This window comes from Engraulis encrasicolus, chromosome 3, assembly GCF_034702125.1.
Source record: "Engraulis encrasicolus isolate BLACKSEA-1 chromosome 3, IST_EnEncr_1.0, whole genome shotgun sequence".
NCBI classification, from domain to species: domain Eukaryota; kingdom Metazoa; phylum Chordata; class Actinopteri; order Clupeiformes; family Engraulidae; genus Engraulis; species Engraulis encrasicolus.
Window position 1 is genome coordinate 24,910,981 of NC_085859.1, and position 23,446 is coordinate 24,934,426.

The 23,446-nt window shown below is 44.7% G+C and overlaps 1 protein-coding gene across 1 annotated transcript; it reads right to left on the reverse strand.

Annotated features, from left to right (window-relative positions):
• Nucleotides 1–261: 261 nt before the first annotated feature.
• foxn4 (forkhead box N4) lies at nt 262–22,161 on the reverse strand. Its single transcript, XM_063195063.1, has 11 exons — nt 22,125–22,161; nt 10,864–11,033; nt 10,328–10,419; nt 9,567–9,677; nt 7,945–8,069; nt 7,204–7,300; nt 6,536–6,743; nt 4,567–4,733; nt 4,343–4,452; nt 4,161–4,267; nt 262–3,762 (listed from the first exon to the last, which is right to left on the reverse strand). The coding sequence occupies exons 2-11, from the start codon at nt 10,928–10,930 to the stop codon at nt 3,479–3,481; spliced, it is 1,368 nt and encodes a 455-aa protein (XP_063051133.1). The 5' UTR covers nt 10,931–11,033; nt 22,125–22,161; the 3' UTR covers nt 262–3,478.
• Nucleotides 22,162–23,446: the final 1,285 nt, after the last annotated feature.

The window sequence follows — 23,446 nt, forward strand, 5'->3', positions numbered from 1 at the left end:
TTGATAGATCTTGCCTTGCCAAGTTAGCCATGGAATTCTCTCTTTATCTTTTTTTTTATATATATCACACAAGATAAAGCAATTCCGTGGCACAGAGAAACAGTTAATCCAGATTGCACACAGACATAGGAGACTGATCAGTGTTTGTTTTGCCAAAGGTATTCTCTCTGACTCTGACTGACACTACGGTTTAATAATCAGGGCTGATGCGTATGTGTGTTTGTGTTTTTTTAAAAGCCAGTTTCATGGTTTTGTTATGGATGTCTTGCGTTTACCGACTGCTGAATGTACAGTAATCTGCAGGATGTCCCACTGATCAATTAAGCTATTTAGGCAAAGCCAGTCATGGATCGTAAGCCCAGAGGTGTCCATCCTCGCTTCAGAAAGTAAAAAAAAAAAACAAAAAAACTGTGCAACGTTTCACTTCTAATACAGGTGACTTTGCAGAATAGCAGTGTTTATAGTATTAGTGTTTATGATGAGTTGATCAACAGCTGGTTGAATGAAATCAGTAGTTGGATGTTTACTTTCCGAAAACATTTGAAAGTCACTCCCAGAAACAGAAACAGAAGGCCTCTACTGTAATGGTGCCTGTATTTTCATCCTAAGACCTCCATAGGAACTCACGGGGGCCAGTAGTGCCAGTTGATTCATGTCATGAGTGTCCTGGTGTCCAAAGGTCTCATGATGAACACCACAGTTGATCTGTGTTGATTTTCGCAAAGGGATGTTATTACCATTACTGAGAGATTCTAACATTCTAACAGCTAGCTGTTATTATGAGCTGAAACCAAAGATGCTGAACTGTATTGTAGTGCCTCTCCACACTAGTAGTAAAGGGAACTCAGGTGCTGTTTCCACGTAGCAGGATATTTTTTTAGCAGGGTATTTTTTTCTCCTGTTGAGGTGTAAACACAACATGTGGATAAAAGTAAATCCTCCATTGTAACAAATGCGTTTCAGCCCCCTAAACAGGATATTTTTTTCTCCTGCTTTTTAAACCTGGGTTTTAAATATCTGCTACGTGGAAACGGAAGGCCAAAACCAATGTAAAACCAATGCAACCAGGAGAAAAAAATATCCACATATAAAAATATCCAGCTACGTGGAAACAGCACCTCATTCACAAAAAATAACTGACAGCCCAGTTTCTCTTAAATGCAAGGGTAATTGCCCATCGTGAATGACCGGGTAATGGCCCATCGTATAACCCTGTCTCTGACAAAATGGTGAATTAGCATTATCCATGCTATTACCACAGTATTGCAACAATAACGTGGTGTTGGTGTTTTTCATAAGCTGTTATTTTGTGTTTTTTGTGAAGTTTGCTGAGTTTTTCCCCCCATCGTTGTAGGATCATTGTAGGATTGTAGGATGTATAAATGTTGTTGTGTGCTGTGCTATTCCCAAAATGCATCAAGTTAATGTGTCACTATACTGAAACGTGTAATTGAGAAGAAAGAAACATTGTTATTGTTTTTTTATACTATGTCAACATTTTGTGCTCGCAACAATTCACTCTTGTAGTTGTGTAATTGAAATTTGTCAATGAAATGCTGTGAGTGTTTTGACCACTGCCTGTATCTCAACGCACAAAGCCACTGGATGCCAGAGTCTGATGGCATCCCATATCACATGACATCACGTCCACCCGCTTTTTCACTGTTAGAAGAGGTGCTGTTTGTTTACAACATTTTTGCTCCAAAAAAGAATATTATTTTAAGAATCAGGGTAGCGTCATTGGGAAAAGACAAAGATACGATACCATCAAAATGCAAGCCTGATTATCATCGACTTTCATATCTCCTCGAGACTTGGTCTGACCAAGAGCATAACAACGAACATTTCCTAAACCGCATGGTCGACCCGCCTCCCTTGGTTTGCTACTGGTTGTTTGCTTCCCGACAAAGCTGGGAGATTTTTCTGGATCTCAGTAACTATAACTTTTTGTCTTTTTTTTGTTGCAAAAAAAACTGTGTGCAGACCCCTCTCTTTTCAACACCCTGTTAACCTTGAAGTTGACCTGTGTTTATTTCTTTTGAATGTGTGCACCTCCTTCCGTTTCTACCCTCAGCTTGTCTGCTAGTATGTTGGGATGCCATGTCAAATGTCTATTCTTTCCGCCCTTCTCTGTGCCCTGGATGCCTCACTACTGATGGGATTACTTGAAATCCACAAGTAATAAATGTATTTTACACAGACTGCCATTTAACCTTAGACTTCTGTTGTATATTTTCGGCTTCAATACACTTTTTCACACAAGTCTTGTGTGCGCCTCATTTTTTCCATTATCTTGAGTGATTACTACTTTTTGGGAGTGCTCGCACCAAGCAATACACGAGTATTAAGTTCAAGGCGCAGACGCCGACCTTTGTTGGTCTTTTGTCATTTTACACAGACTTAACAGACTTCCAGTGTGTAGTGTTGTAGCCCCCTCCGCCTTCCTCGTTTATTGTACAGTATTTCACATGCTTTCATTCAGTTACACACACAAAAAAACTTCAAAATCTTTAGATTGTAACAGTCCAAGCACAGTGGCAAACACATTTCTATATGGGAGGAGCTAACGTCTTTTGTACGCCTTGAAAACATTGGCACATTTTTTTTTGTGTTTGGATTCACTGCATAAGAACTTTTGTCACATCATTCACTATTAGCAGGGACTTGCAAAATACAGTATTTACATACAAACAAAAGACAAACTTATCGAAAGTGTATTTCTTACATTAATAAATATAAATAAACATTAAAAAAGACACACTCCACAGTTATACTGTCTATCACGATTCAAACAATTAAAAAATACACACCACTACCATAACAATACTAACCAAAGAATATGGCAAGTACTCTGAACAATTCTAGTAAAGGGTGAAAAAGACACCACTTTGCCACAACAACATATGTACATGATGATGCAATGTTTAATGAGATCTTGTTTGTTGGTTATGCAAATTATTTCTTGCGTATTGTATTTTACAGCTGTCGTAATAGTCGTTTCTCCAAGTACTCCTCTACAAGTAAATTCCTTTCTTGATGTTGATACTGTCTCTTGTGTTTCATCAAAGAATTCACATTCATGAACAGCACTGCTACATGTCAAATATACAAGACACAAGGTCTCAGGAATACACTTTGAGTGTTCTAGCAAAGACAGAAAGAAGAAAAAAAGACTCTTTAGTGTTCTCATAATTTGGTGTCAGAAATAAGATCAACAACAGGTTTTATAGTCTTAAAACCACAGTCTTTGCTCTGTTTGGGCAGCCCTATATAATTATTTATTCTAGTGTATTTCTCTCTTCTCTCTCTTCTAGTGTACGTATTTCTCTCTTCTGTTCTGTAAACTGTGAGCTGGTAGTGGCGGCTGGCCTTGAGTTAGCCAAAGCAGGATGATGTGTTCAGAAAACTCAAAATAAACCATTCGAAAAAGATGCGGTTGTGATGATGGTGCTGGTGCTGGTTGGCGAGGACTTAAAGGTTAAAGCAGGACGATGGGCTTGGCCCCACCCTGTGTGCTGCTCATGTACTGGGTGGAGAGGGCGTGATCCAGGGCGTTGACGGACGTGTAGACCCCTGTCAGCTGGAGGTCTGGGTAGGCCAGGGTGGGGGTGTGGCTTGGGGTGTGGGTAGGGGTGCTGGAGGAGGTCGGGGGAGCGCTGCCGGTGTCCAGGTCCACGTCGGACAGGCGCAGGGGAAAGTTGCTGAAAGTGCCCAGGGCGTCCAGGTTAAAGCTCTCGTCCTTCATCTCCTCCCACAGGTTACCTGGACCAACACCACAACATACAGTCAGACTGTGTGAGTGCAAAAACTCTGGAAGAAATCAAGCAATCATCATAAATAAATGTTTTTTTAACACCAAACACACACTCACTAATGGGCCAAAGTGGCTAGTAATTTTCCTTTTCTACCATCCAAATTGAACTTTCACCAGTATTTGGCAGGTTGGTCGAGTTAATTTAGAGCCCTGGTTGTACTGTATGTATCTGTCATGCAATGTGTATGTGTATATATTGTATGTTGTGTATATATTGTGTATATACTGTATGTTCATATTGCTGGAGACCTTAATATCCTTACGGATCAATACAAGTCCTCGACTCTAAAAATGATGTCAGCTCTGCTTTGCTGTGTGCTTGCTGTGCTGTGCTGTGCTCACTCACCTTGCAGGGCGAAGTCCATGATGCTGGGGTCCAGAGCATCCACCTCATTATTCACGTCTGCCCCCTGCAGCCCGTACAGGTCCTGCTGCTGCTGCTGCTGCTGCTGCTGCTGCTGTGGTCGGACCTGCTGGTTGGCATTCTGGCTCTGATTCTGGTTGTTGCTCTGCTGCTGCTGCTGGTGGGGATGCGGGCTGTGGCTGAGGTCCGGCACGGTGTGCAGGGGCGGCGTCTGGGCCGGCGCCGGGGAGATGGGGGCCAGTCGCGACTGGCTCTGCAGCTGCAGCTGCTGCTGGTGCGGATGCTGATGCGGATGCTGGAGTTGGTGCTGATGCTGATGCTGCGGATGCGGATGGTGATGATGCTGATGATGGTGATGCTGGTGATGATGCTGATGATGCTGGTGCTGCTGGTGGAGGGGCAGGCACTGCAGGGCCAGGGTGGCTACCGTCTGAGGCTGCACGGTGATGGGGCCGCCCGAGGGGCACACCACAGGGAGCCTGGTCAGGCCCGGGGGTTCCAGGGTCTTCCGCCGGCAGTTCTCGGGGCGGTCAGTGATCAGCTTGTCCAGCTCGTCTGGAGGAGGGACGAAAAGAGAGAAAAGGGGAACAGTCGTTAGTTAGAGGTCACTAAAGGGGTATGGAACAGGGGTCCGTGTCTCGAAAGCATCTTTGCTAATGACGGTAGCAACGTCCTTCGTAAGAGCGACTGAACTCTCTCTCAATAGCGACGCTCACCACTAAAGCCAAGGGAATGGTAAGACGGTCTTAAGGTAGTCTTAAGACGGTTAGCAACGACAAGAATCGAGAAACGGACCCCAGGACTATGGTATCACAAAATGGCTGTTTCAGAAGAGCTTCCTGGACTCAAGTCATTTGTTTGAATTGCTCTTTGGGTGGGAACAGACACAACAGGACAAGTTGTTATATTCCAAGACACTCTCATTTCGCAAAAGTTAAAAGCGTTTAGTGCCTTGTAGTGGCTTGGTTACATTAATCCTTAAAAGAGGAATAAGACTATGGTATGGATGGACAAGGGCCTAGATTTATTATGTCAGTAATATGTCTTTGAAGATTGGCATTCATCTAGGTAATTAGGTTAGGTTAGGTTTCCTTCTTAGTCTCCGCCAAGGAGAAATTTGTCTCGGAGACAGGGAGGTTGCAGCTGTGCTGTAGTCATTCTGTAGTAAGGGTTAAGCAACTAAACTTCACTACCGCACTTGTTTAGTGCTTGGTTATACACAGTGATGAACCTGTTTGTCCAATATATCCATCGCTGCATTGGTAAATAAATAAGTATTTCACAACACACTTTCACAACTGAAGACACATGAAGCCAGCTCCTCCACTGGAGATTGGATGGCCTTGGAGCGACATATTACACATGTAATACGTAACGCTTACACACACCCGTTCCAGCTGAGACGATGGAAATGAAAGAGGTTTGCATATTGGATGACTCACTGACCGCACCACGGCATTTAACCCCAGTGGCCAGTCCTTAACCTTCCGTCTGTAATACATCCCTCCAGCTGAGGTATTTTATATCTGTACTGGTACTCGAGCGGCGAGCGGGATCAAGCATGAGGGAGAGGCATGGGTCAGTTTGCAGCTGGGCAGCATACTGAGGTGAGGTGAGCTGATGTGTCCCTTGGATGAACTTTGCATCTTGGCCATGTGATGGTGGACACTTCCTGTGGTTATACTGCCCTACTGTATGTATGGAGGGGATAACTTTCTCTCAGCGGTTGCCCCTGCTACAAGGCTTTAGGGTGGCCCACTAACGGTAGGGATACATCGGAGGCGAAGAGAAGAGAGGCGAAATCCAACCGTCATCAGGTCGTCGCGAATTCACTCCTCATTTGCATATCATTAAACTTTCTTTAATAATTTCGCTTCGTTTCGCTCCTGTTCGCCTGCTTTCGCTTGCCTTCGCCTCTCTCATAGGAATGAATGTCAAAGTTCGCTAATTCGCGTGTATGTGTCCCTACCGTTAGGCTCGATCTGTGTTGCTCAATTGCATGATTTCTGGACAAACACTAATATACTGTATGGGGGCGAACTACCGGCCCCAATGCCATCATTTACATACATGCAAATGTTATTACTGTATTAACATGCACTGTCACTGTTCTTTGGATTGGATTGGCCATGCTACGGTGCACACACGCACACACACACACACACACACACACACACACACACACTTGGGCTGGTCATGCTACGGCATATGGTGGACAGGTCCTTGTGTAGAAATGCACACACAAACACGTACTACACACACACAGACACACACACACACACACACACACACACACACACACACACACACACACACACACACACACACACACACATACACACACGTCCTACACACACCTGGGTTGGCCATGCTGCGGCGTATGGCGGGCAGGTCCTTGCGCTTCCACTTCTGCATCTCCTCCTCCATCTTGTCGATCTTGGCGGGGTTGAGGGCCCACAGGCAGCCCTTACGCGACGAGCCGCTCAGCTTGTTCTCCACCTTCTCAAAGCACTTGTTGAGGGACAGGTTGTGGCGCACAGAGTTCTTCCAGCCGTCAGGAGCCGTCTGAAGGACAAGTCAGAAGAGAAAAAGACAAGATTGATCATACATGAAAGTAATGCAAGGATATGCTTCATTTTACTGCTTAAGTCATTAATTACGTAGGTGCAGTGCAATAAAGTATGCAACATTATGTATACTTGCACTGTACCTACCGTAGGTTTAGAGATAGGGTTAGGTATGTACAGTGTAAGTATAAAATGCAGTACAAATATGCCATAAAGTAAAGTGTTATATAATACATAAAATATAGTAATAATTAATCATAATAATAATAATATAATAATATTAATAACAACAATTAATAAATAATAATAGTAATAATATAAATAATATATTAGTTTGCCTAATTTACGTGTATATGTTATTGCATTGACCTGTATATACAAGTCATTGAGTTATTACATTTTTTAATTTATTTTTTTAAAGAAAAAAATGTCTTTAGATAGTAATGTGCAGCGCTCACCTTGAAGTAAGGGAAGTGTTCCTTCATGAAGTTGTAGATCTCGCTGACCGGTAGACTGCCAGTCTTGCTGTTCTTCAGCGCCATGGCGATGAGACAGCTGCACAAGACAACAGCCAATAATAGCCGTTTACTTTCATTCTCTTTGCTGAAGAGTACCACTTGTTAAGATAAGAACCAGACACAGACACTCCAAAGCAACCCAGAGTGTTAGCAGTGTGTTATCAGAGTGTTACATTTAAATCACATTTGCTATAAGTACCGGTAATACAAATGTCCTGACTACACATCTATTGATGTTACTTCTTGCCTGTATGAGCTTATGGGTTTGGGGAAATCCCCACAGCTTGACACACCCTGATGCCATGCAGTGTTTTATCAAATCTGTCTTTGACTCTAATGATCAGAGTTTTTATATATACAGTATACAGTATACTGTACATGTATATATATATATATATATATATATATATATATATATATATATATATATATATATATATATATATATATATATATTCATGCATTCAGAAATTCTTGTCTTGTGTTTCTTGAATGTAATGGACCTAACAGAGCCATGTTTACCTTTATGAGAAGATTGGTTTGGGGAAGCGTGTTGTGTGTTTACCTGTATGTGTGTGTGTGTGTGCACGTGTGTGTGTGTGTGTGCGTGCGTGCGTGCGTGCGTGCGTGCGTGCGTGCGTGCGTGCGTGCGTGTGTGTGTGTGCGTGCGCGTGTGTTTACCTGTATGAGTAGATGGGTTTGGGGAAGGACTTTGGGTGCAGCTCCTGGTTGCCATGGGGCGCGATGCGCGGCTGAGAGAACAGCGTCTGATTGGCGTAGCTGCCGTACAGTCCGACTGGAGAACACTGACCAATACAAAATGTCACAGACACATCAATTGTTTGCACATTTCCCGTTTGGTTGAAACACACTTTCGATTCCTCTATGTGCTTGTTACAGTACATGGGAAGATTGAGAATTAAGCACGTCTTGACTTTAACGATATGATAAATGGAAGCCAAAATTGATTGGTTTTACACAGTACAAATGACCCAGCCAGGGCCAGGACCCGAACCCAGGTCCCCCCCACGGTCAACCTGCCTATCCGTCCACACTGCGTTGTGGACCTATACAGTATACTGTACTGTATACAGTACCATTGTAGCCGATGTGTAGTTGAGATTCAACCCGAGCATGACTGCCTACGCTTTAGCCATTGATCGATGGAGCATGTGACATGTGGGAGAGGGAGGCCCCAGTAGAAGTGTGCATAAAGAATAGCCCTGCTGAATGGATATGAATGGGAGGGGAGGGTGTGCCGAGGAGGGGTGGGGGGGCTGTGCTGTCACAACTGGATGTTATGACTGTATAATGAATGGCGGGGGCCCCTACTTAGATGTCTCGATGTACATAAATGGGATGGGCGTGGGGTGGGGTGGGGTGAGTTTGTAGGGGCGGGTGGGNTGGGGAGGGGGGGCGATTGTCGTAACTGGATGTATCGACTGTACATGACACCTAATGGCCATGAAGATGAATACATGAATAGATGTATATGAAGGGGGGTGGGGTGGGGTGGGGGGTAACAACTGGATGGTATGGCGGTGTTGATCATAATGAATGCCAGACTGCCTAATGGATGGGGTGTGCGTAAATGGGAAGGGTGCCAGGTGGTTGGCATGGCGGAGATGGAGATGGAGATGGAGATGGAGATGGAGGAGGCTCCTGCTGCGAGCGTCGTGCCTCGTGTCATGTGGCAGTGACTGAACGAGGGTGTTACCTGGGTGTGGGTGCATGTGTGGATACGCAGGGGCGGAGCTATAGGGAGAGCGAGCAGGGTATTTACCCAGGGGCCGAGGGCCTTCCCTTATTCATGCTGGGGGCCCCATAGTGTACTTGGCAGGCCATATGGGGGCCCTATAAGTGTCTTGCCCTGGGGCCCTGTGAGCAATTGTTCCACCACTGTGGATACGTGTGTGTGTGCGTGCATGTGTGTGCACGCTTGTGCATGCGATGTGTGTGTGTGTGCATGCATGCATGCATGCATGCATGTGTGAGCGCGTGCATGTGTGTGTGTGTGTGTGTGTGTGTGTGTGTGTGTGTGTGTGTGTGTGTGTGTGTGTGTGTGTGTGTGTGAATGACAGGGGTGGCAGATGGTTTGCCTGCATAGAGATAAATTAAGACTTCATACGGGACCCCATGTCAGGCCCATGATATGATCGTCTCGTATCCCCTAGGTCAGTACTGTTCGGCTGGGTGATTCGGCTGGGCAACTGGACATAATGGATCAGTGGTAGAGGTCCAGGTAGGTGTGAATGTGTGAGTGTGTGTGTGTGTGCGTGCGTGCGTGCGTGCGTGTGTGTTACCTGTTGTCCTGCCTGTGTGAGTGTGAGCGCCTGCTGGCTTGAGGGCTGGTAGACTGATGCAGGGCAGGGGAAGCCAGGAGACGGCTGGCCATTCAGGGGGAACTGGGCCATCTGCAAGCAGACACAAAGCAGTATACACTGTTACCGTATACTGGGCAGCTGTGGTGGTGTAGTGGTTAGGGAGTTGGACTGTAGATCACAGGGTTGTGGGTTCAATCCCCACCCTTACCAATCCCTTCCTTCCTCCATGGCTGAAGTGCCCTCGAGCAAAGCACCTAACCCCACATTGCATACAGGGATCGTAACCAATATGCTGTACCAAATAATTGAATGTCGCTTTGGATAAAAGCATCAGCTAATTGTAATGTAATGTAATACACACGTGTTTGACCAATAACAGTATTGTCCTACAAACCCAACACAATACTGTAATAATACAATTGTTATAGGTATCGTTGATCTGTTGTTACATCATTATGTAGTAGTCTACAAGTACAACCAATGTGTAATGCTGTGGCATAACAAACAATAATATCTTTTCCTTATTAGAAACACGTTACTAGATTGTTGGGCTCTGTGACTCTTGTATACATAGGTTTCCCGTTTACAAACGTTCATGTCTGCGCACACAGCGGAGAATCCCTCTGCAACCTCTGATCGTTTGGAAAATGCAATCACTCAAACAATGCGCTCATGTGATTGGCTGCTTAGCGTCTTGCCCCTCCAGTGCGAAACCTATCTGACATGTCTTGTAAACTCACGCTGTTGATTCCCAGTGGGCTGTGCTGCATGTTGCTCTGCAGGTGAATCATAGAGTTGGGCAGGCCAGTCAACGTCATGCCATTCAGATGAGCTGTGATACAAACAAAGTGCACACGCGCAATGTATTATTCAACCTGCATTATGTTTAATCAGAACCACTTATTCCTGGGGTCTATCATGTTCAAACATGACAAATTGTCACTGTCCAGCAGAAACCTTGTCCCTACACATTCTATTATTTCTTTTTATTCTTTTTTTAATCAGTTTTTAAATATAAATCAGTACTATTGGTCAGTCTCCATAAGAACATATGTAATGTATTATAAATTATCTATCTATTTATTTATTATCTATCTATCTAATCTATTTATTTAGAACATAGAGATTTCAAATTTAACAAATAATGATACAAGTGGAGATACGGGGGTTTTGACGGAGAGCGACGAGTACAAGAGTACAAGAAAAAGTAGTAAGTCAAGAAAGTAGTGAGTAAATCAAAATGCCAAGCGTGGCTGTGGCTATGGCCATGACGTACCTGCCTGCTGCTCCAGCAGTGAGGCCTGTGCGGCGGCGTTAGCGTAGTCCTGTCTGGTGGCCCCCATCTGCTGTAGTCGGGGCACGTCCACGGAGGTCAGCCAGGACAGGGACTGAAGGTCGCCCGGCAGGTCCTCTTTAGTCAGCTGGGACGGGTCTGTGGTCAGGAGCCTGGTGACGAACAGTTAACAACATCTTTTGTTTATTTGTGTTTTCAAATATATTTGATGGGCTTTGTGCCTTTATTGATTATATAGGACAGCAGATATTGAAATGAAATCAGTGGGACAGAGAGATGGGGGCAGGGTTGGGACATGACCCAGGCCAGACTCGAACCTGAGTCCCCAAGGGCATGCAAGCCCAAATGCGGCGGGCTTAGTGCACTGTTGCTATACTCTTGCTATGTTATACATCCTTTGATTATTATTATATTGACTTGTGTTTTACATATCTGTTGGATGACTCTACTCAAAGTACTCCAGGTTGAAAGCGTTGAGAGAACAGGGTGAACAGGAGAGAGATCGAGAGAGGGGCATAATTCAGTCAACACTTAACATCTTTTGTGTTTTATCCTTACGTGTGCTTTTTTTTTTTTTTTTTTTTTTTTAAGAATCTGTTTTTTATGTCATAATATGCATGTGCCTCCACTGTCTTAATGCCATCTTGGCCAGGACTCCCTGGAAGAAGAGGTTTCTACCTCAATGGGACCTTCCTGGTTAAATAAAGGTCAAATAAAAATAAAAAAAATTTTGTTGATATACATCTTTTGATTCACACTCGCACCAGCCTTTAGTCAGGAGCCTGGAAAGTGGAGGAATAATAATTTCGTTCAACTACCTAGAATAAAAAGCCATTTTGGATGCGAGTAAACAAACTATCAACACAAAGTGGAATAAAACATCCTCTCAATGCTCACATCATCTATTTATTAGTACCGCAGTGCCACGATGGGTGCTCCGTGTGCTCAGTGAACTAAGGCAAATATGAAAATAAAGTGTAATGTCCGCACACTTAATCCCATTTTGCTTTTTTTAAAATTCCTTTCACCAAGTAGAAAAGACTAAAAAAGCAAAACGGGAGCACTGTGACATTCAACTTTCATAGTTGTCTGACACTTTTGTCAGGTGCGTCTTGGATGTGCGCACCACTACCTTACTTCAGTGGACTAAAGGGGGATTCATACTTGTCGTGACTGGCGCTAAGGCATCATACCATGAATCTGGGGACTTGTGTTTGAGTCCAACCCTGAGCTCATTTCCTGATCCTTCCCCATTTCTCACCCACTAATTTCCTATCTCTCACACACGTCTTTCTATCAATAAAGGCGAAATACCCCAAACCAAATCAACAAAAAATGTGTTGGGGTGTGGGTTTCTTTTTTCACTTTCAGGAGTCGGGAAAGAACAGCAGGCACACTTCAGTCAACTGCTCAGCAACATCTTGCTTGTCTGGTTTATCATATTTTAGGTAGACCCAGCAATGCCTTTTTTTCTTTTCTAGGGACCATCAACCTGTCTAGGGGTGATTATCCTTGACATAATATATTGTTTAAATAAGTGTTAGAAAAACAAATTATGAAAAGGAACCTAAGCCCATACTAGTAACCAAGTAACCAACCAACCAATCATCCAAATAACCCAACACAAGAATGAACATGATGTCTGAAATGATGTGCGCTGGGAGATCTGGCATGGTAAAGAACGCCCAATTGAGGCAGGCGTTGCCAGGGACTATGAGACCAACAGCACATCCCCAGCTGACATTTACATTGGCCCATCATCCAATAGCCTCATAATGCACATCACTCCACCAGTAGAATGATATCCTACTCAATGTAAAGACTTTACTACCATAGTACTACACTATTACGACATTACACAGATGGGAGTTAAAGGGACACTGTGCAGGAAATGGTCAAAAAAGGTACTGCAACTATGCTGCTCATTCAAAATGGGCCGCCTATTGCCACATTTGACCTTTACATGAAAGTTTACTAAGTAATAAACAAATATTTTCTAGTATGGTCCAAGTACAGACATTTTTGCAGCTAAAAATGGCTATTTTTGGAAATTCAAAATGGCGGACCATGGAGAAGATCCCCCTTTTCATGTATGAAAAGTGCAATTTTTCCAGTCATAATGAATAAGTTTACTTAGAATTTGATGGTGGTGGTAAGTATTCATGAAAAAGGTAACATTAGTGAATGGGCAGCATGAATTCTGGAAATAAACAACTAAAAATCTCACACAGTGTCCCTTCAAAGGTAGAGCATGTATTTTCCAGTGGGTCTTCTCCTTCTCCCCCCGTCATTTTAAATTGCAGGTAATAGACATCTCTAGCTGCAAAACGCCATGTACTTTGTTCAGAGCAATAAATATTAGTTTATTACCGGTGCTTAGTAAATATTCATGAACATTTGGGAATGGGCAGCATATTTGCAATGCTTACTCTGGCCACAACCCTACACACTCTACCCTTACAGTAAGGTAGCTTCACTGCCATCATATAGTGTTTCATCAGAGGGCCTGAACTGACATGGCCGTCTGCACTTGGTCTTTGTAACCACATTCAGTATAGCCGTACGCTACACTGACCAGTAGGGCTGTAACGATACACTCAACTCACGATTCGGTTCGTATCACGATTTTTGACCTACGGTTCGATACACCCCACGATTTCTGAAATGTATCTCCACTGAAGTTTGGAAACACTATCACATCAAATCATAAGGTTGTTTTCTGGACTAATGGGTAATAAAGCATTGAAAGGGCGTATCACGATACTGCCTCCTTGTATCACGATACAGTATCGTGACTCTGTGTATCACGATTTCTCGGTTCGATACAATATCGTTACAGCCCTACTGACCAGTAACCATATCCCAACACACACCTGTACTACCATACACGCATCTTATGTGGACAGACAGGGCATCTCTGTGGTGTGATGCATGCTGAGATCAGAATACATGGAGGAAAATGCTGGATGGTTTGGAAATTTGAATAGAACTGATGTCTTGTGGTGTGGAGTGGAGTGATGTGGTGTGGTGTGGTGTGGTGTGGTGTGTGATGTGTGGTGTGGAGTGGTGTGGTGTGGTGTGGAGTGGTGTGGTGTGTGATGTGGTGTGGAGTGGTGTGGTGTGGTCTGGTGTGGCATGGTGTGGTGCAGTGTGGCGCGGAGTGGAGTGGTGTGGAGTGGTGCAAACAAACAGATGAGAGTAGCAGCAGAGGAGGAGTGCAAGAGACAGAGAGGCAGAGACAGACATAGAGAGAGAGAGTGAGAGAGAGACAGAGAGAGAGAGACAGAGAGAGAGACAGAGAGAGACAGACACAGACATACAAACAGACAGACAGAGAGAAAGACAGGAACGGACAAGAGTTAGAAAGAGACAAAAAGAAACTAACACAGAGACACACTAAGAAAAAAAATGTAAGGAGGGTGAGAAGCAGAGAGAGATGGAAAGAGAGAGAGATAGAGAGCGAGATGGAAAGAGAGAGAGATAGAGAGAGAGGTGGAAAGAGAGAGAGAGATGGAAGTGGGAGTATGAGATGAAAGACCAGATGGAGAGCAGGGAACAGGTGGGACTGACGCGTAACAGAGAACTCGATAGGCCAGGCAACCATGACATCCAGACCACAAGTCAAACTTCATTTAGAAAGAAATCTGTCCTGTGCCACACTATAGATTTACATGCCATGATAATGAATGGATAGTGGAAATGTATACAAGTTATGCATATGCAGTAATGATCAATATTATCTTAGGTGGTCCTCACTGTTAGCATAATACATTAATGCACCAGGACAGCTAATATTCCACAGTAGTAGTGGAATACAAACACTGTTATCAATGAGGAAGGCAATTTATGAAGTGTTAGTAATCTACTACTCATAAAAAACCTACTTTAACATGGGGTTTGAAGAAATTTGAAGAACAAGTTTGAAGACATTGTTTTGGTTTTTGAAGTACTGCAAGGTTCTGAGCTCTGAAAGGTAGTCCCTCCCTCTGTTTAATGTGGTCCTTGTCGAACACACCTGTTCTTGTGAGAGTGGGGGAGACCTGTCTTTAACAGCTCAATGTCTGAAACACACATGGTAGGCACGAGCACACACACATATGCACACACACACAAAACAAAAAACACACACAGACTGTTCTGTCTCTGTCTCTCACAAACGCATAAATACAGAGATGTGCACATATGCACTACCACATACGTGCAGTTCTTAGTTCCTTTTTTTGCTGAGATGCAAAAAGTTTAAGCCATAATAAGCCATAATCTATTCCGGAACACGAATATGGGATTGCACCATGACATCATGCTACATTCAGGAAAAGTCTAAACAGACAGACAGCGACAGAGAGATAGAGAGAGAGAGACAGACGGCGAGCAGAATACAGTAGAAACAGAAGCAGAAGAGGAGAATGAGAGAAAGCGGTCAGTCCATCGGTCAGCCAGCCGCACAATCGCACACAATCGCATTTGCGGGTTGATCCTCTTGCGAGCAGGATGTGAGGATCTTGGCTTTCACAAGGGAGGGCCACTCACTCCCAGTGAAGAGGGACACCTATAATCCGCCTATTTAGTTATCATACAGCCCTATTACACAGTGAAAACAAAAGGGCCATAATCAGATTGCATTAAGCCCCACTCTCCATCTGAGGAGGGCTGGTTTTTATACTATAGTCCCTCGCTTGGAGTGGACACACAACAGAGCACAGCAGCGTCCATGCATTGCACTCGATTTTTTTTTCCCTGAAAAGGTTTCTTGAAACGTGAAAAAATCTCTCTTTCTCTGTGTGTGTCTGGATTTTTTTTTATTGTTGTTCGTTCGCTGCGGCTTCTGTTTTTGTACTGGAAAAAAAAGATTCAAACTTTCTGAGAAGAGTAAAAGGCAGAGAGAAGAGGGATCCTAAACTCCTCTCCTCTCCTCTAGCCCCCTCTCCTCTCCTCTCCTCTCCTCTCTTCTCGCCTCCTCTCCTCTCCTCTCCTCTTGCCTCCTCTCCTCTCCTCTCCTCTCCTCTCCTCTGGCCTCCTCTCCTCTCCTCTCCTCTCCTCTCCTCTAGCCCCCTCTCCTCTCCTCTCCTCTCTTCTCCTCTAGCCCCCTCTCCTCTCCTCTCCTCTCCTCTCCTCTCCTCTTGCCTCCTCTCCTCTCCTCTCCTCTCCTCTCCTCTCCTCTCCTCTCCTCTGGCCTCCTCTCCTCTCCTCTCCTCTCCTCTCCTCTCCTCTTGCCTCCTCTCCTCTCCTCTCATCTCCTCTCCTCTCCTCTCCTCTTGCCTCCTCTCCTCTCCTCTCGCCTCCTCTCCTCTCCTCTCGCCTCCTCTCCTCTCCTCTCGCCTCCTCTCCTCTCCTCTCCTCTCCTCTCCTCTCCTCTCCTCTCCTCTAGCCCCCTCTCCTCTCCTCTCCTCTCCTCTCCTCTCCTCTCTTCTCGCCTCCTCTCCTCTAGCCCCCTCTCCTCTCCTCTCTTCTCCTCTCGCCTCCTCTCCTCTCCTCTCGCCTCCTCTCCTCTAGCCCCCTCTCCTCTCCTCTCCTCTCCTCTTCTCTTCTCCTCTCCTCTCCTCTCCTCTCGCCTCCTCTCCTCTCCTCTCCTCTCCTCTCTTCTCCTCTAGCCCCCTCTCCTCTCCTCTCCTCTCCTCTCCTCTCCTCTCCTCTCCTCTCTTCTCGCCTCCTCTCCTCTAGCCCCCTCTCCTCTCCTCTCCTCTCCTCTCCTCTCCTCTCCTCTCCTCTCTTCTCGCCTCCTCTCGCCCCCTCTCCTCTCCTCTTGCCTCCTCTCCTCTCCTCTCGCCTCCTCTCCTCTCCTCTCTTCTCCTCTCCTCTCCTCTCGCCTCCTCTCCTCTCCTCTCTTCTCCTCTCCCCTCACCTCCCTTCCTCTCCTCTCGCCTCCTCTCCTCTCCTCTCTTCTCCTCTCCCCTCACCTCCCTTCCTCTCCTCTCACCTCCTATCCTCTCCTCTCCTGTTCCCTTCTTTCTCTCTGTCTCCTCTGCGCTTGTTCCCTCTCAGCTAAAGATGTGTTCAGTCAATGGAGTTGCTATGACGACCCCTTACTTTTCAGTTATTTTGTTGGTCTGGGGACAGTGTAGTGTAGACACCAACCCCCCCCCCCCCCCGCCCACACACACACACACACAACCAGCAACATCTCAAGTACTTCAAACCCTACACACACAATCACACTCACTCAAACACTCTCTCTCTCTCTCTGCCTCTCTGTCTGTCTCTCTTTCTTACACACACACACACACACATACACACACACACACACACACACACACACACCCTCATGCACTTGCTTTAACCACCCCCAGCCCCCCACTCCACTCCCACCCCTCAGCTCTGCACCCAAATCAGGTGACTACGGACCCCCTTGTGCCATTGGTTGAATCGTACGTAAACAACGCCTGGGGCCATTTGAAACATGGGGCTGGTGGGGCACACGTTGTGTGTAACAGTTGGCCTTGCCTATTGAAAAATGATCACCTATTGTGTCCCAAACGACAAATCTGCCCACTGGCACGTGGCTCCATTGTCTTGTCTTCGTCACCCCTCCCCCTCCTCCTCCCCCCTCCCCTCCTCCTCACTTGATTGTCTGCACCGTTTTTTTTTTTTTTAACCAACCCCCATTTTGCATTAATCTGCTGGAATGACAGGGCTCAGCTCAGCTCTGCTCTGGGGCCAGTGGTAGATAGGGAGGGTGCCATCTGTTTGCCTGGCCCTTTCCTTTGCCGTGCAGGCCAGCCAGTCAGCCAGCCAGCCAGCCCAGCCCCACTGCACTGCACAACCCCCCTGACCCCCCCACAACACCCCTCCCAACACATAAGGCCCCCATCCCGACACACACACACACACACACACACACACACACACACACACACACACACACACACACACACACACACACACACACACACACACACAGTACCTCCCTCCCCAACCAATATCTCTCCCCCCCAGTTGGTCCCTGGGGAGACAGGGCCATGGATGGATGGATGGATGGATGGATGGATGGTTAGATAAATCGGTTGAGGGAGGGGTGGAGGGGGAGGGGAAGGGGTGTCTGGGATGAGTACTGGTAATATGGGGGGTGGGGGTGGAGATGGGGGGTGTTGGGGGTGTTGTCTTTGGATAGTGGAATAATAGCAAAGTCCACTGGGACTTGAAGACACGGGCCTGTGTGTGTGTGTGTGTGTGTGTGTGTGTGTGTGTGTGTGTGTGTGTGTGTGTGTGTGTGTGTGTGTGTGTGTGTGTGTGTGTGTGTGCGTGTGTGTGTGCGTGCGTGCATCCATGCATATGTGTGTGTGGGTAGGGGGTTGTCTGAGGTCGGTCGAGGGTTGGGGGGGGGGGGGTTGGTGAGTCACGGTGCAAAAAAAGGTCTCATGAATAATCTAGATACACACACACACACACGCACACACACACACACACACACACACACACACACGCACACACACACACACACACACGTCCGTTTGGGTGAAATGAGACTCAAGTGTAGCGCTATTACCTGTTCAATACATTGCACTGGCCTACTCTCTGCCCTGAAGCAACAAGCATGCGCGCACGCACACATACACGCACGCACACACACACACACACACACACACAGACACACACACACACACACACACACACACACACACACACACACACACACACACACACACACACACACACACACACACACACACAAAACACCTCACCCAGAGATCTATCATTTCAGCACCAGCTGTCATATGCTGCTTACCTACTGCTAACAGGTGCAGGCTACTGGTGACTTGAACGAGTCCCCAATTTGAAAAAAAGCAGAGATGTTATAACAACGTTTGTGTGGCAATTAGAGGTGTGCTTTGTTCGTGGGAATGAACGGAATGGTAGGACAAAGCATGAGGGGATATATTATTTTCATTATTTTATATCATTTTCATTCAGATTTTAAGCACTCATTCCAATTTTATTCTGATTCTACAAATGTCCATGTAAAAACAGACTATTCTTTGTAAAGAAACTGGTGCAGTGTTATAAAAAAAGAGCCTAACACAATGAAATAAAAAAGTGGTTTATGCATATTTTGATGCTAAAGAAAGTAATTTATGAATATAATACATTTAAGAACTATAAGTTACATCAGATACATTTATAGTTAAATAAATAGGGTACACAACTGGTGATGTGTTGCGCTGGTGGCGGTAAATGGTCATCAATGCCAGATCCCACTTTACCATCACTTAGCTTTGAACATGGAGGGACGTAGCCCCTTAATGCATGCCGTACCTCCAGTGGCACGCTGTAATAGTCATTGAAATGTAACTACCATAGCACTACAATACTATGACACAACACAGGCCCTTTAGTAATGCACCATGACTTGGTCATTACCATACTAGTAACAACAAATGTACAAAGCCGTGTCTTAAGGGGTTAAACACCTAGTCGAACAAAGGCTTATAACGAAGGCTTAATAATAGTTTATTTTGGGTCTGATTGAACATCTGACTGACAGCCTGCAGGAGTCTTCAGAAGTGCAAGAGCAACACCCATAGACATAACACAGTGTATAGATGCAGTATCTGTGTTTGTGGTAAAGGCCTTTCCACATGGGCTCTGTATCTAACTGACTTTGCAATGCATTATGGGTCAGTTCATTCCATCGTTGCCAATGCCAAAAAACTCAGGAATATTAAAACTTCAACAGTAGCAACGCATTCGTCAATGTACGTATATATATATAATGCGTTGCTACTGTGACGAATGCGTTGTGTGTGTGTGTGTGTGTGTGTGTGTGTGTGTGTGTATATATATAAAAAATGGAATGACGACTCCCCTTGTCATCACCCATCAGTGGACAGGCACAGCATTAAGCACCTCTATACACAACCACCTCAAGTTACAGACCACTCATACTGTCCTACAAAGTCGAGGGGAATAAACTATATTTTGTCAAAATTTAGTTTAGACTGAAAATGGAGTTCATTACATCTCCTTTATCTTGTGACAAAGCCTTATGGTCCAAATGTGTCCCGTTTCAGAGATAGTGCTGCATCAAATTTGCAGTCACTACAATATCCAATATCAAAACTTTGAAGGCATTTTTCTCAGTTTCAATATTGGCGGAGTTACTGCACTTTGCCTTTGTAGGGCAGCATAGACACATCACAGGAAGGACAAAAACAAAGTAGCAAAACAAAGTGCAAAACTGCAAAATCAAAGCAGTTCAGGAGTTTGACAAGTTTTCAGCTTGTATTTTCAAAGCGCATATGTGCAATAATAAAAAAAAACACTTCATGCATGTAGTGATCTCTTTTTTTGGTAAACTTGAGTAGCATGCCATTTGGGCCAGAACCTTCACAATTTGATGAACATAACTGAAGCCTGCCTCCAGCTACAAACTTGACTATAAAATTTCATATTACGAAAAATCGTGCAGGTTGTGAACATGAAGGGAAGTAAGGTCTCTGTGTGTGTGTGTGTGTGTGTGTGTGTGTGTGTGTGTGTGTGTGTGTGTGTGTGTGTGTGTGTGTGTGTGTGTGTGTGTGTGTGTGCAGCCTTACGACAATGTTACAATAATAGAAATGCACTATCTAAGGGGTGATGAAAAGATTGCAATTCTGCTTCCAACCTGCAGGGTGCCTGAAGAGTGTGGCTTTGAGAAGGACACGAAAGTTACATTCCTTTCTCACAATACAAATAGCACACTGAAGACAACCCTTGCTTGTAAATTTGGCATCATTACTATTATTATTATTATTATTATTATTATTATTATTATTATTATTATTATTATTATTATTATTATTATTATTATTGCTATGGAACAAACCATAACAACTGGTCACCAAAGAATAAAAAGGGGAGGGGGTTGGGTCACTGAACTATGACGTGACAAAGCCAATACATAGTGTTATCATTTAGAGACATTTGCATGTGTGCGTCTGTGTCCCTCTGTGTGTGTGTGTGTGTGTGTGTGTGTGTGTGTGTGTGTGTGTGTGTGTGTGTGTGCGTGCGTGTGTGTGTGTGTGTGTGTGTGTGTGTGTGAGAGAGAGAGAGTGTGAGTGTGTGTGTGTGTGTGTGAGCGTGTGTGTCAGAGTGTGTGTTTTTAGAGGGAATGACAACCCAAATCACTTACCACTAACTCTTGCAGTAGCCTAAATCATTGACACATAACTCAGTAGCATATGCCAAATTAGTAAGTAGTAACTCTGTTACGACATAATAATATAATCTCTCACAAGGACTGCTTTTAAGCAACTCACATATGTATTATATTTACTCTCTGTATTTTGACATCGCGCCATACAGCCTGTGCTGTGTGTGTGTGTGTGTGTGTGTGTGTGTGTGTGTGTGTGTGTGTGTGTGTGTGTGTGTGTGAGTGTGTGTGCGTGTCTGCCTACTCATTAGAATCCAATTAGGCATGGGGGGCAAACATTTATTTTACTTGTTCAACGAGGCAGGACCCCCGAGCCCGCCCTGGACATCTCCAGAAAGAAGGCTGTGGACGAGCAAAAGATTCACCCTCCTGAACCCTCAGCCCACCGCCCCCCACAACCCACACACACACACACACACACACACACACACACACACACACACACACACACACACACACACACACACACAGACCCTTCCCGTCTCTCTCCTCTCCCGCCCATCTTCGGAGTAATTGGGGGCCACTGGCTCTATCAGCAGTGACCCCAGTGCACCCCCAAGTAGACCTGACCTCCCAACACACACACATACACACACACACACACACACACACACCCCAGTTGCCGGTGCAGAGGGCTCAGCCCCTGTCTGCGTAGACAGCGGCCGTGTAAACAGAGCTGATGAGGTCTGACAGCTCCATTCACTGGCCCGAAACGCTGCTGTATTCTCAAGGACTCTCTCATTCAACACCCCTTTGTCCACTAATAACTAAAAATGAGCCCTCCAAACTTCTTCTTCTGGATACGTTTTTGTTGTTGTGGATCATGCAAACAGTAGCCTACTTAAAGTTGAAACAAACTTTTAAACGTTTTTTTAAATTATTATATTTGAAAACCTGGGTGCATCAATTGCACAAATGTTGGCCAAGGCCTTCCAATTAGACCCGTTAAAACACGAACACCCATGATAGAAAAAAACAATACAACAGCTGTAGGCCTATATAATCGTAACTTTACGCACAGGCCATCTGCAACGTTAAACGCTCAGTAATAGCCCCCGCTGTCCACGCACACACAACCCAGTGAGCATGACCTAAAGCGCAGCCAGTCATCATATCCTACCTGAAGTCCTGCGGGGATCCGCTCTGTGTGTCCAGCAGACTCTCCATCACCCCGGACACCCGCGCTGTAATTCCACTTTCTATCATCCTCCGAGATCCAATGCAAGCTCTGTTTAGAAATAGCGCATATAAAATAACTTAGTAAAAATACAGGAAGCAATTAACATGTATTGTCTGATGGTATATTAGAAGAAGAACTTTCAACAATATGCATACACTATGATAAAACGATAAATAATGAAATGATAAAAATGATAAATGATTAAAAAAAAAAAACCACCATTACGCGCACCCAAAAAAAAGTCCGCGTTAGATCGGCCAGTGCCAATTTTGTAACCTGGCATCACCCAGGAAAAGCCAACAACACAAACAAACAAACAAACAAAAAGACGATGTAAATAATATTTAGGAGATAACGATTGCAAAGAGGTGGTCCTTCAATTTGCAGACAAACAAATAATTCATATAGAGAGGTGCTGCTTGTTTTTTTTTCAGCTCCAAATCATACAGGACCGACCAAACGCAGTGATGTGGTAGGCTTGCCTTTAAAACTTCTTACAGTATCAAATAATCAACCAAATATATATTTGCTTACATTTTATATTACATTTAATGTGTATCCTTCTATCAACAATAGCTTAATTGCTTCGAGAGTAGTTTACGTTTGCATGTAAACTACATTAGATGCATTGCCCAATCAACCTGTCTCATCACCGCGTAACATAGGCTACAGCATCCTGATAGTTATATTTTGGCGAAAATAAAAAAGCATCACATGGGAACACAAATCATCAAGAAAGTAAAAGAGTAGACTTGTTAAAGGATGTTAAACTGAGCTTACCTTTTTGTGTTTGTTGTCGAGGTCTATGGCAACCAATATCCCAGTAAAGTTACAGTATTGTCGCACTTGTTTCCCGAAACCGTTTTTTAAATTTCCCTCTCCGCCACTGTCCTCGGGGCTGTCATGCGCAGTCTTTCAAGAGGGTTCAAAATACTTCTGGGGGTTGGATCACCATGACAGCTGCTGCCACTGTATTAACGACGGATGCAACGCCCACCGACTGCCAAAGACAGAGGGGACCTAAAAACCTAAACATCTACTACTTCCCAAGTTGGCAGGTGAAAACAAAGTTGTAGTCGATGGTGAACTCCTAAATATTGACTATCTAGTTCCCTATGTCAATGCGCAAATATTTGTTGTCTCCTAAATTGATGCAAAATGGAAAACCATTGAATCAGGTGTAGCCTAACTGTCATCTGCATTCTAATTCGGTTATCATGTTAAAACTCACCCTTGCAAATACTTTCCATTCAGTAAAAAAG

What these genes read in the sequence shown, in the direction of transcription:
- foxn4 (XM_063195063.1), bottom strand. Translation starts at nt 10,930, where the DNA reads ATGGGGGCCACCAGACAGGACTACGCTAACGCCGCCGCACAGGCCTCA. An exon ending in AACACTTCCCTTACTTCAAG is followed by an intron (nt 6,744 to 7,203) that starts GTGAGCGCTGCA and finishes CTTGTCCTTCAG; the next exon opens with ACGGCTCCTGACGGCTGGAA. An exon ending in AGTGCCTGCCCCTCCACCAG is followed by an intron (nt 4,453 to 4,566) that starts CAGCACCAGCAT and finishes CAGCATCCGCAC; the next exon opens with CAGCAGCAGCTGCAGCTGCA.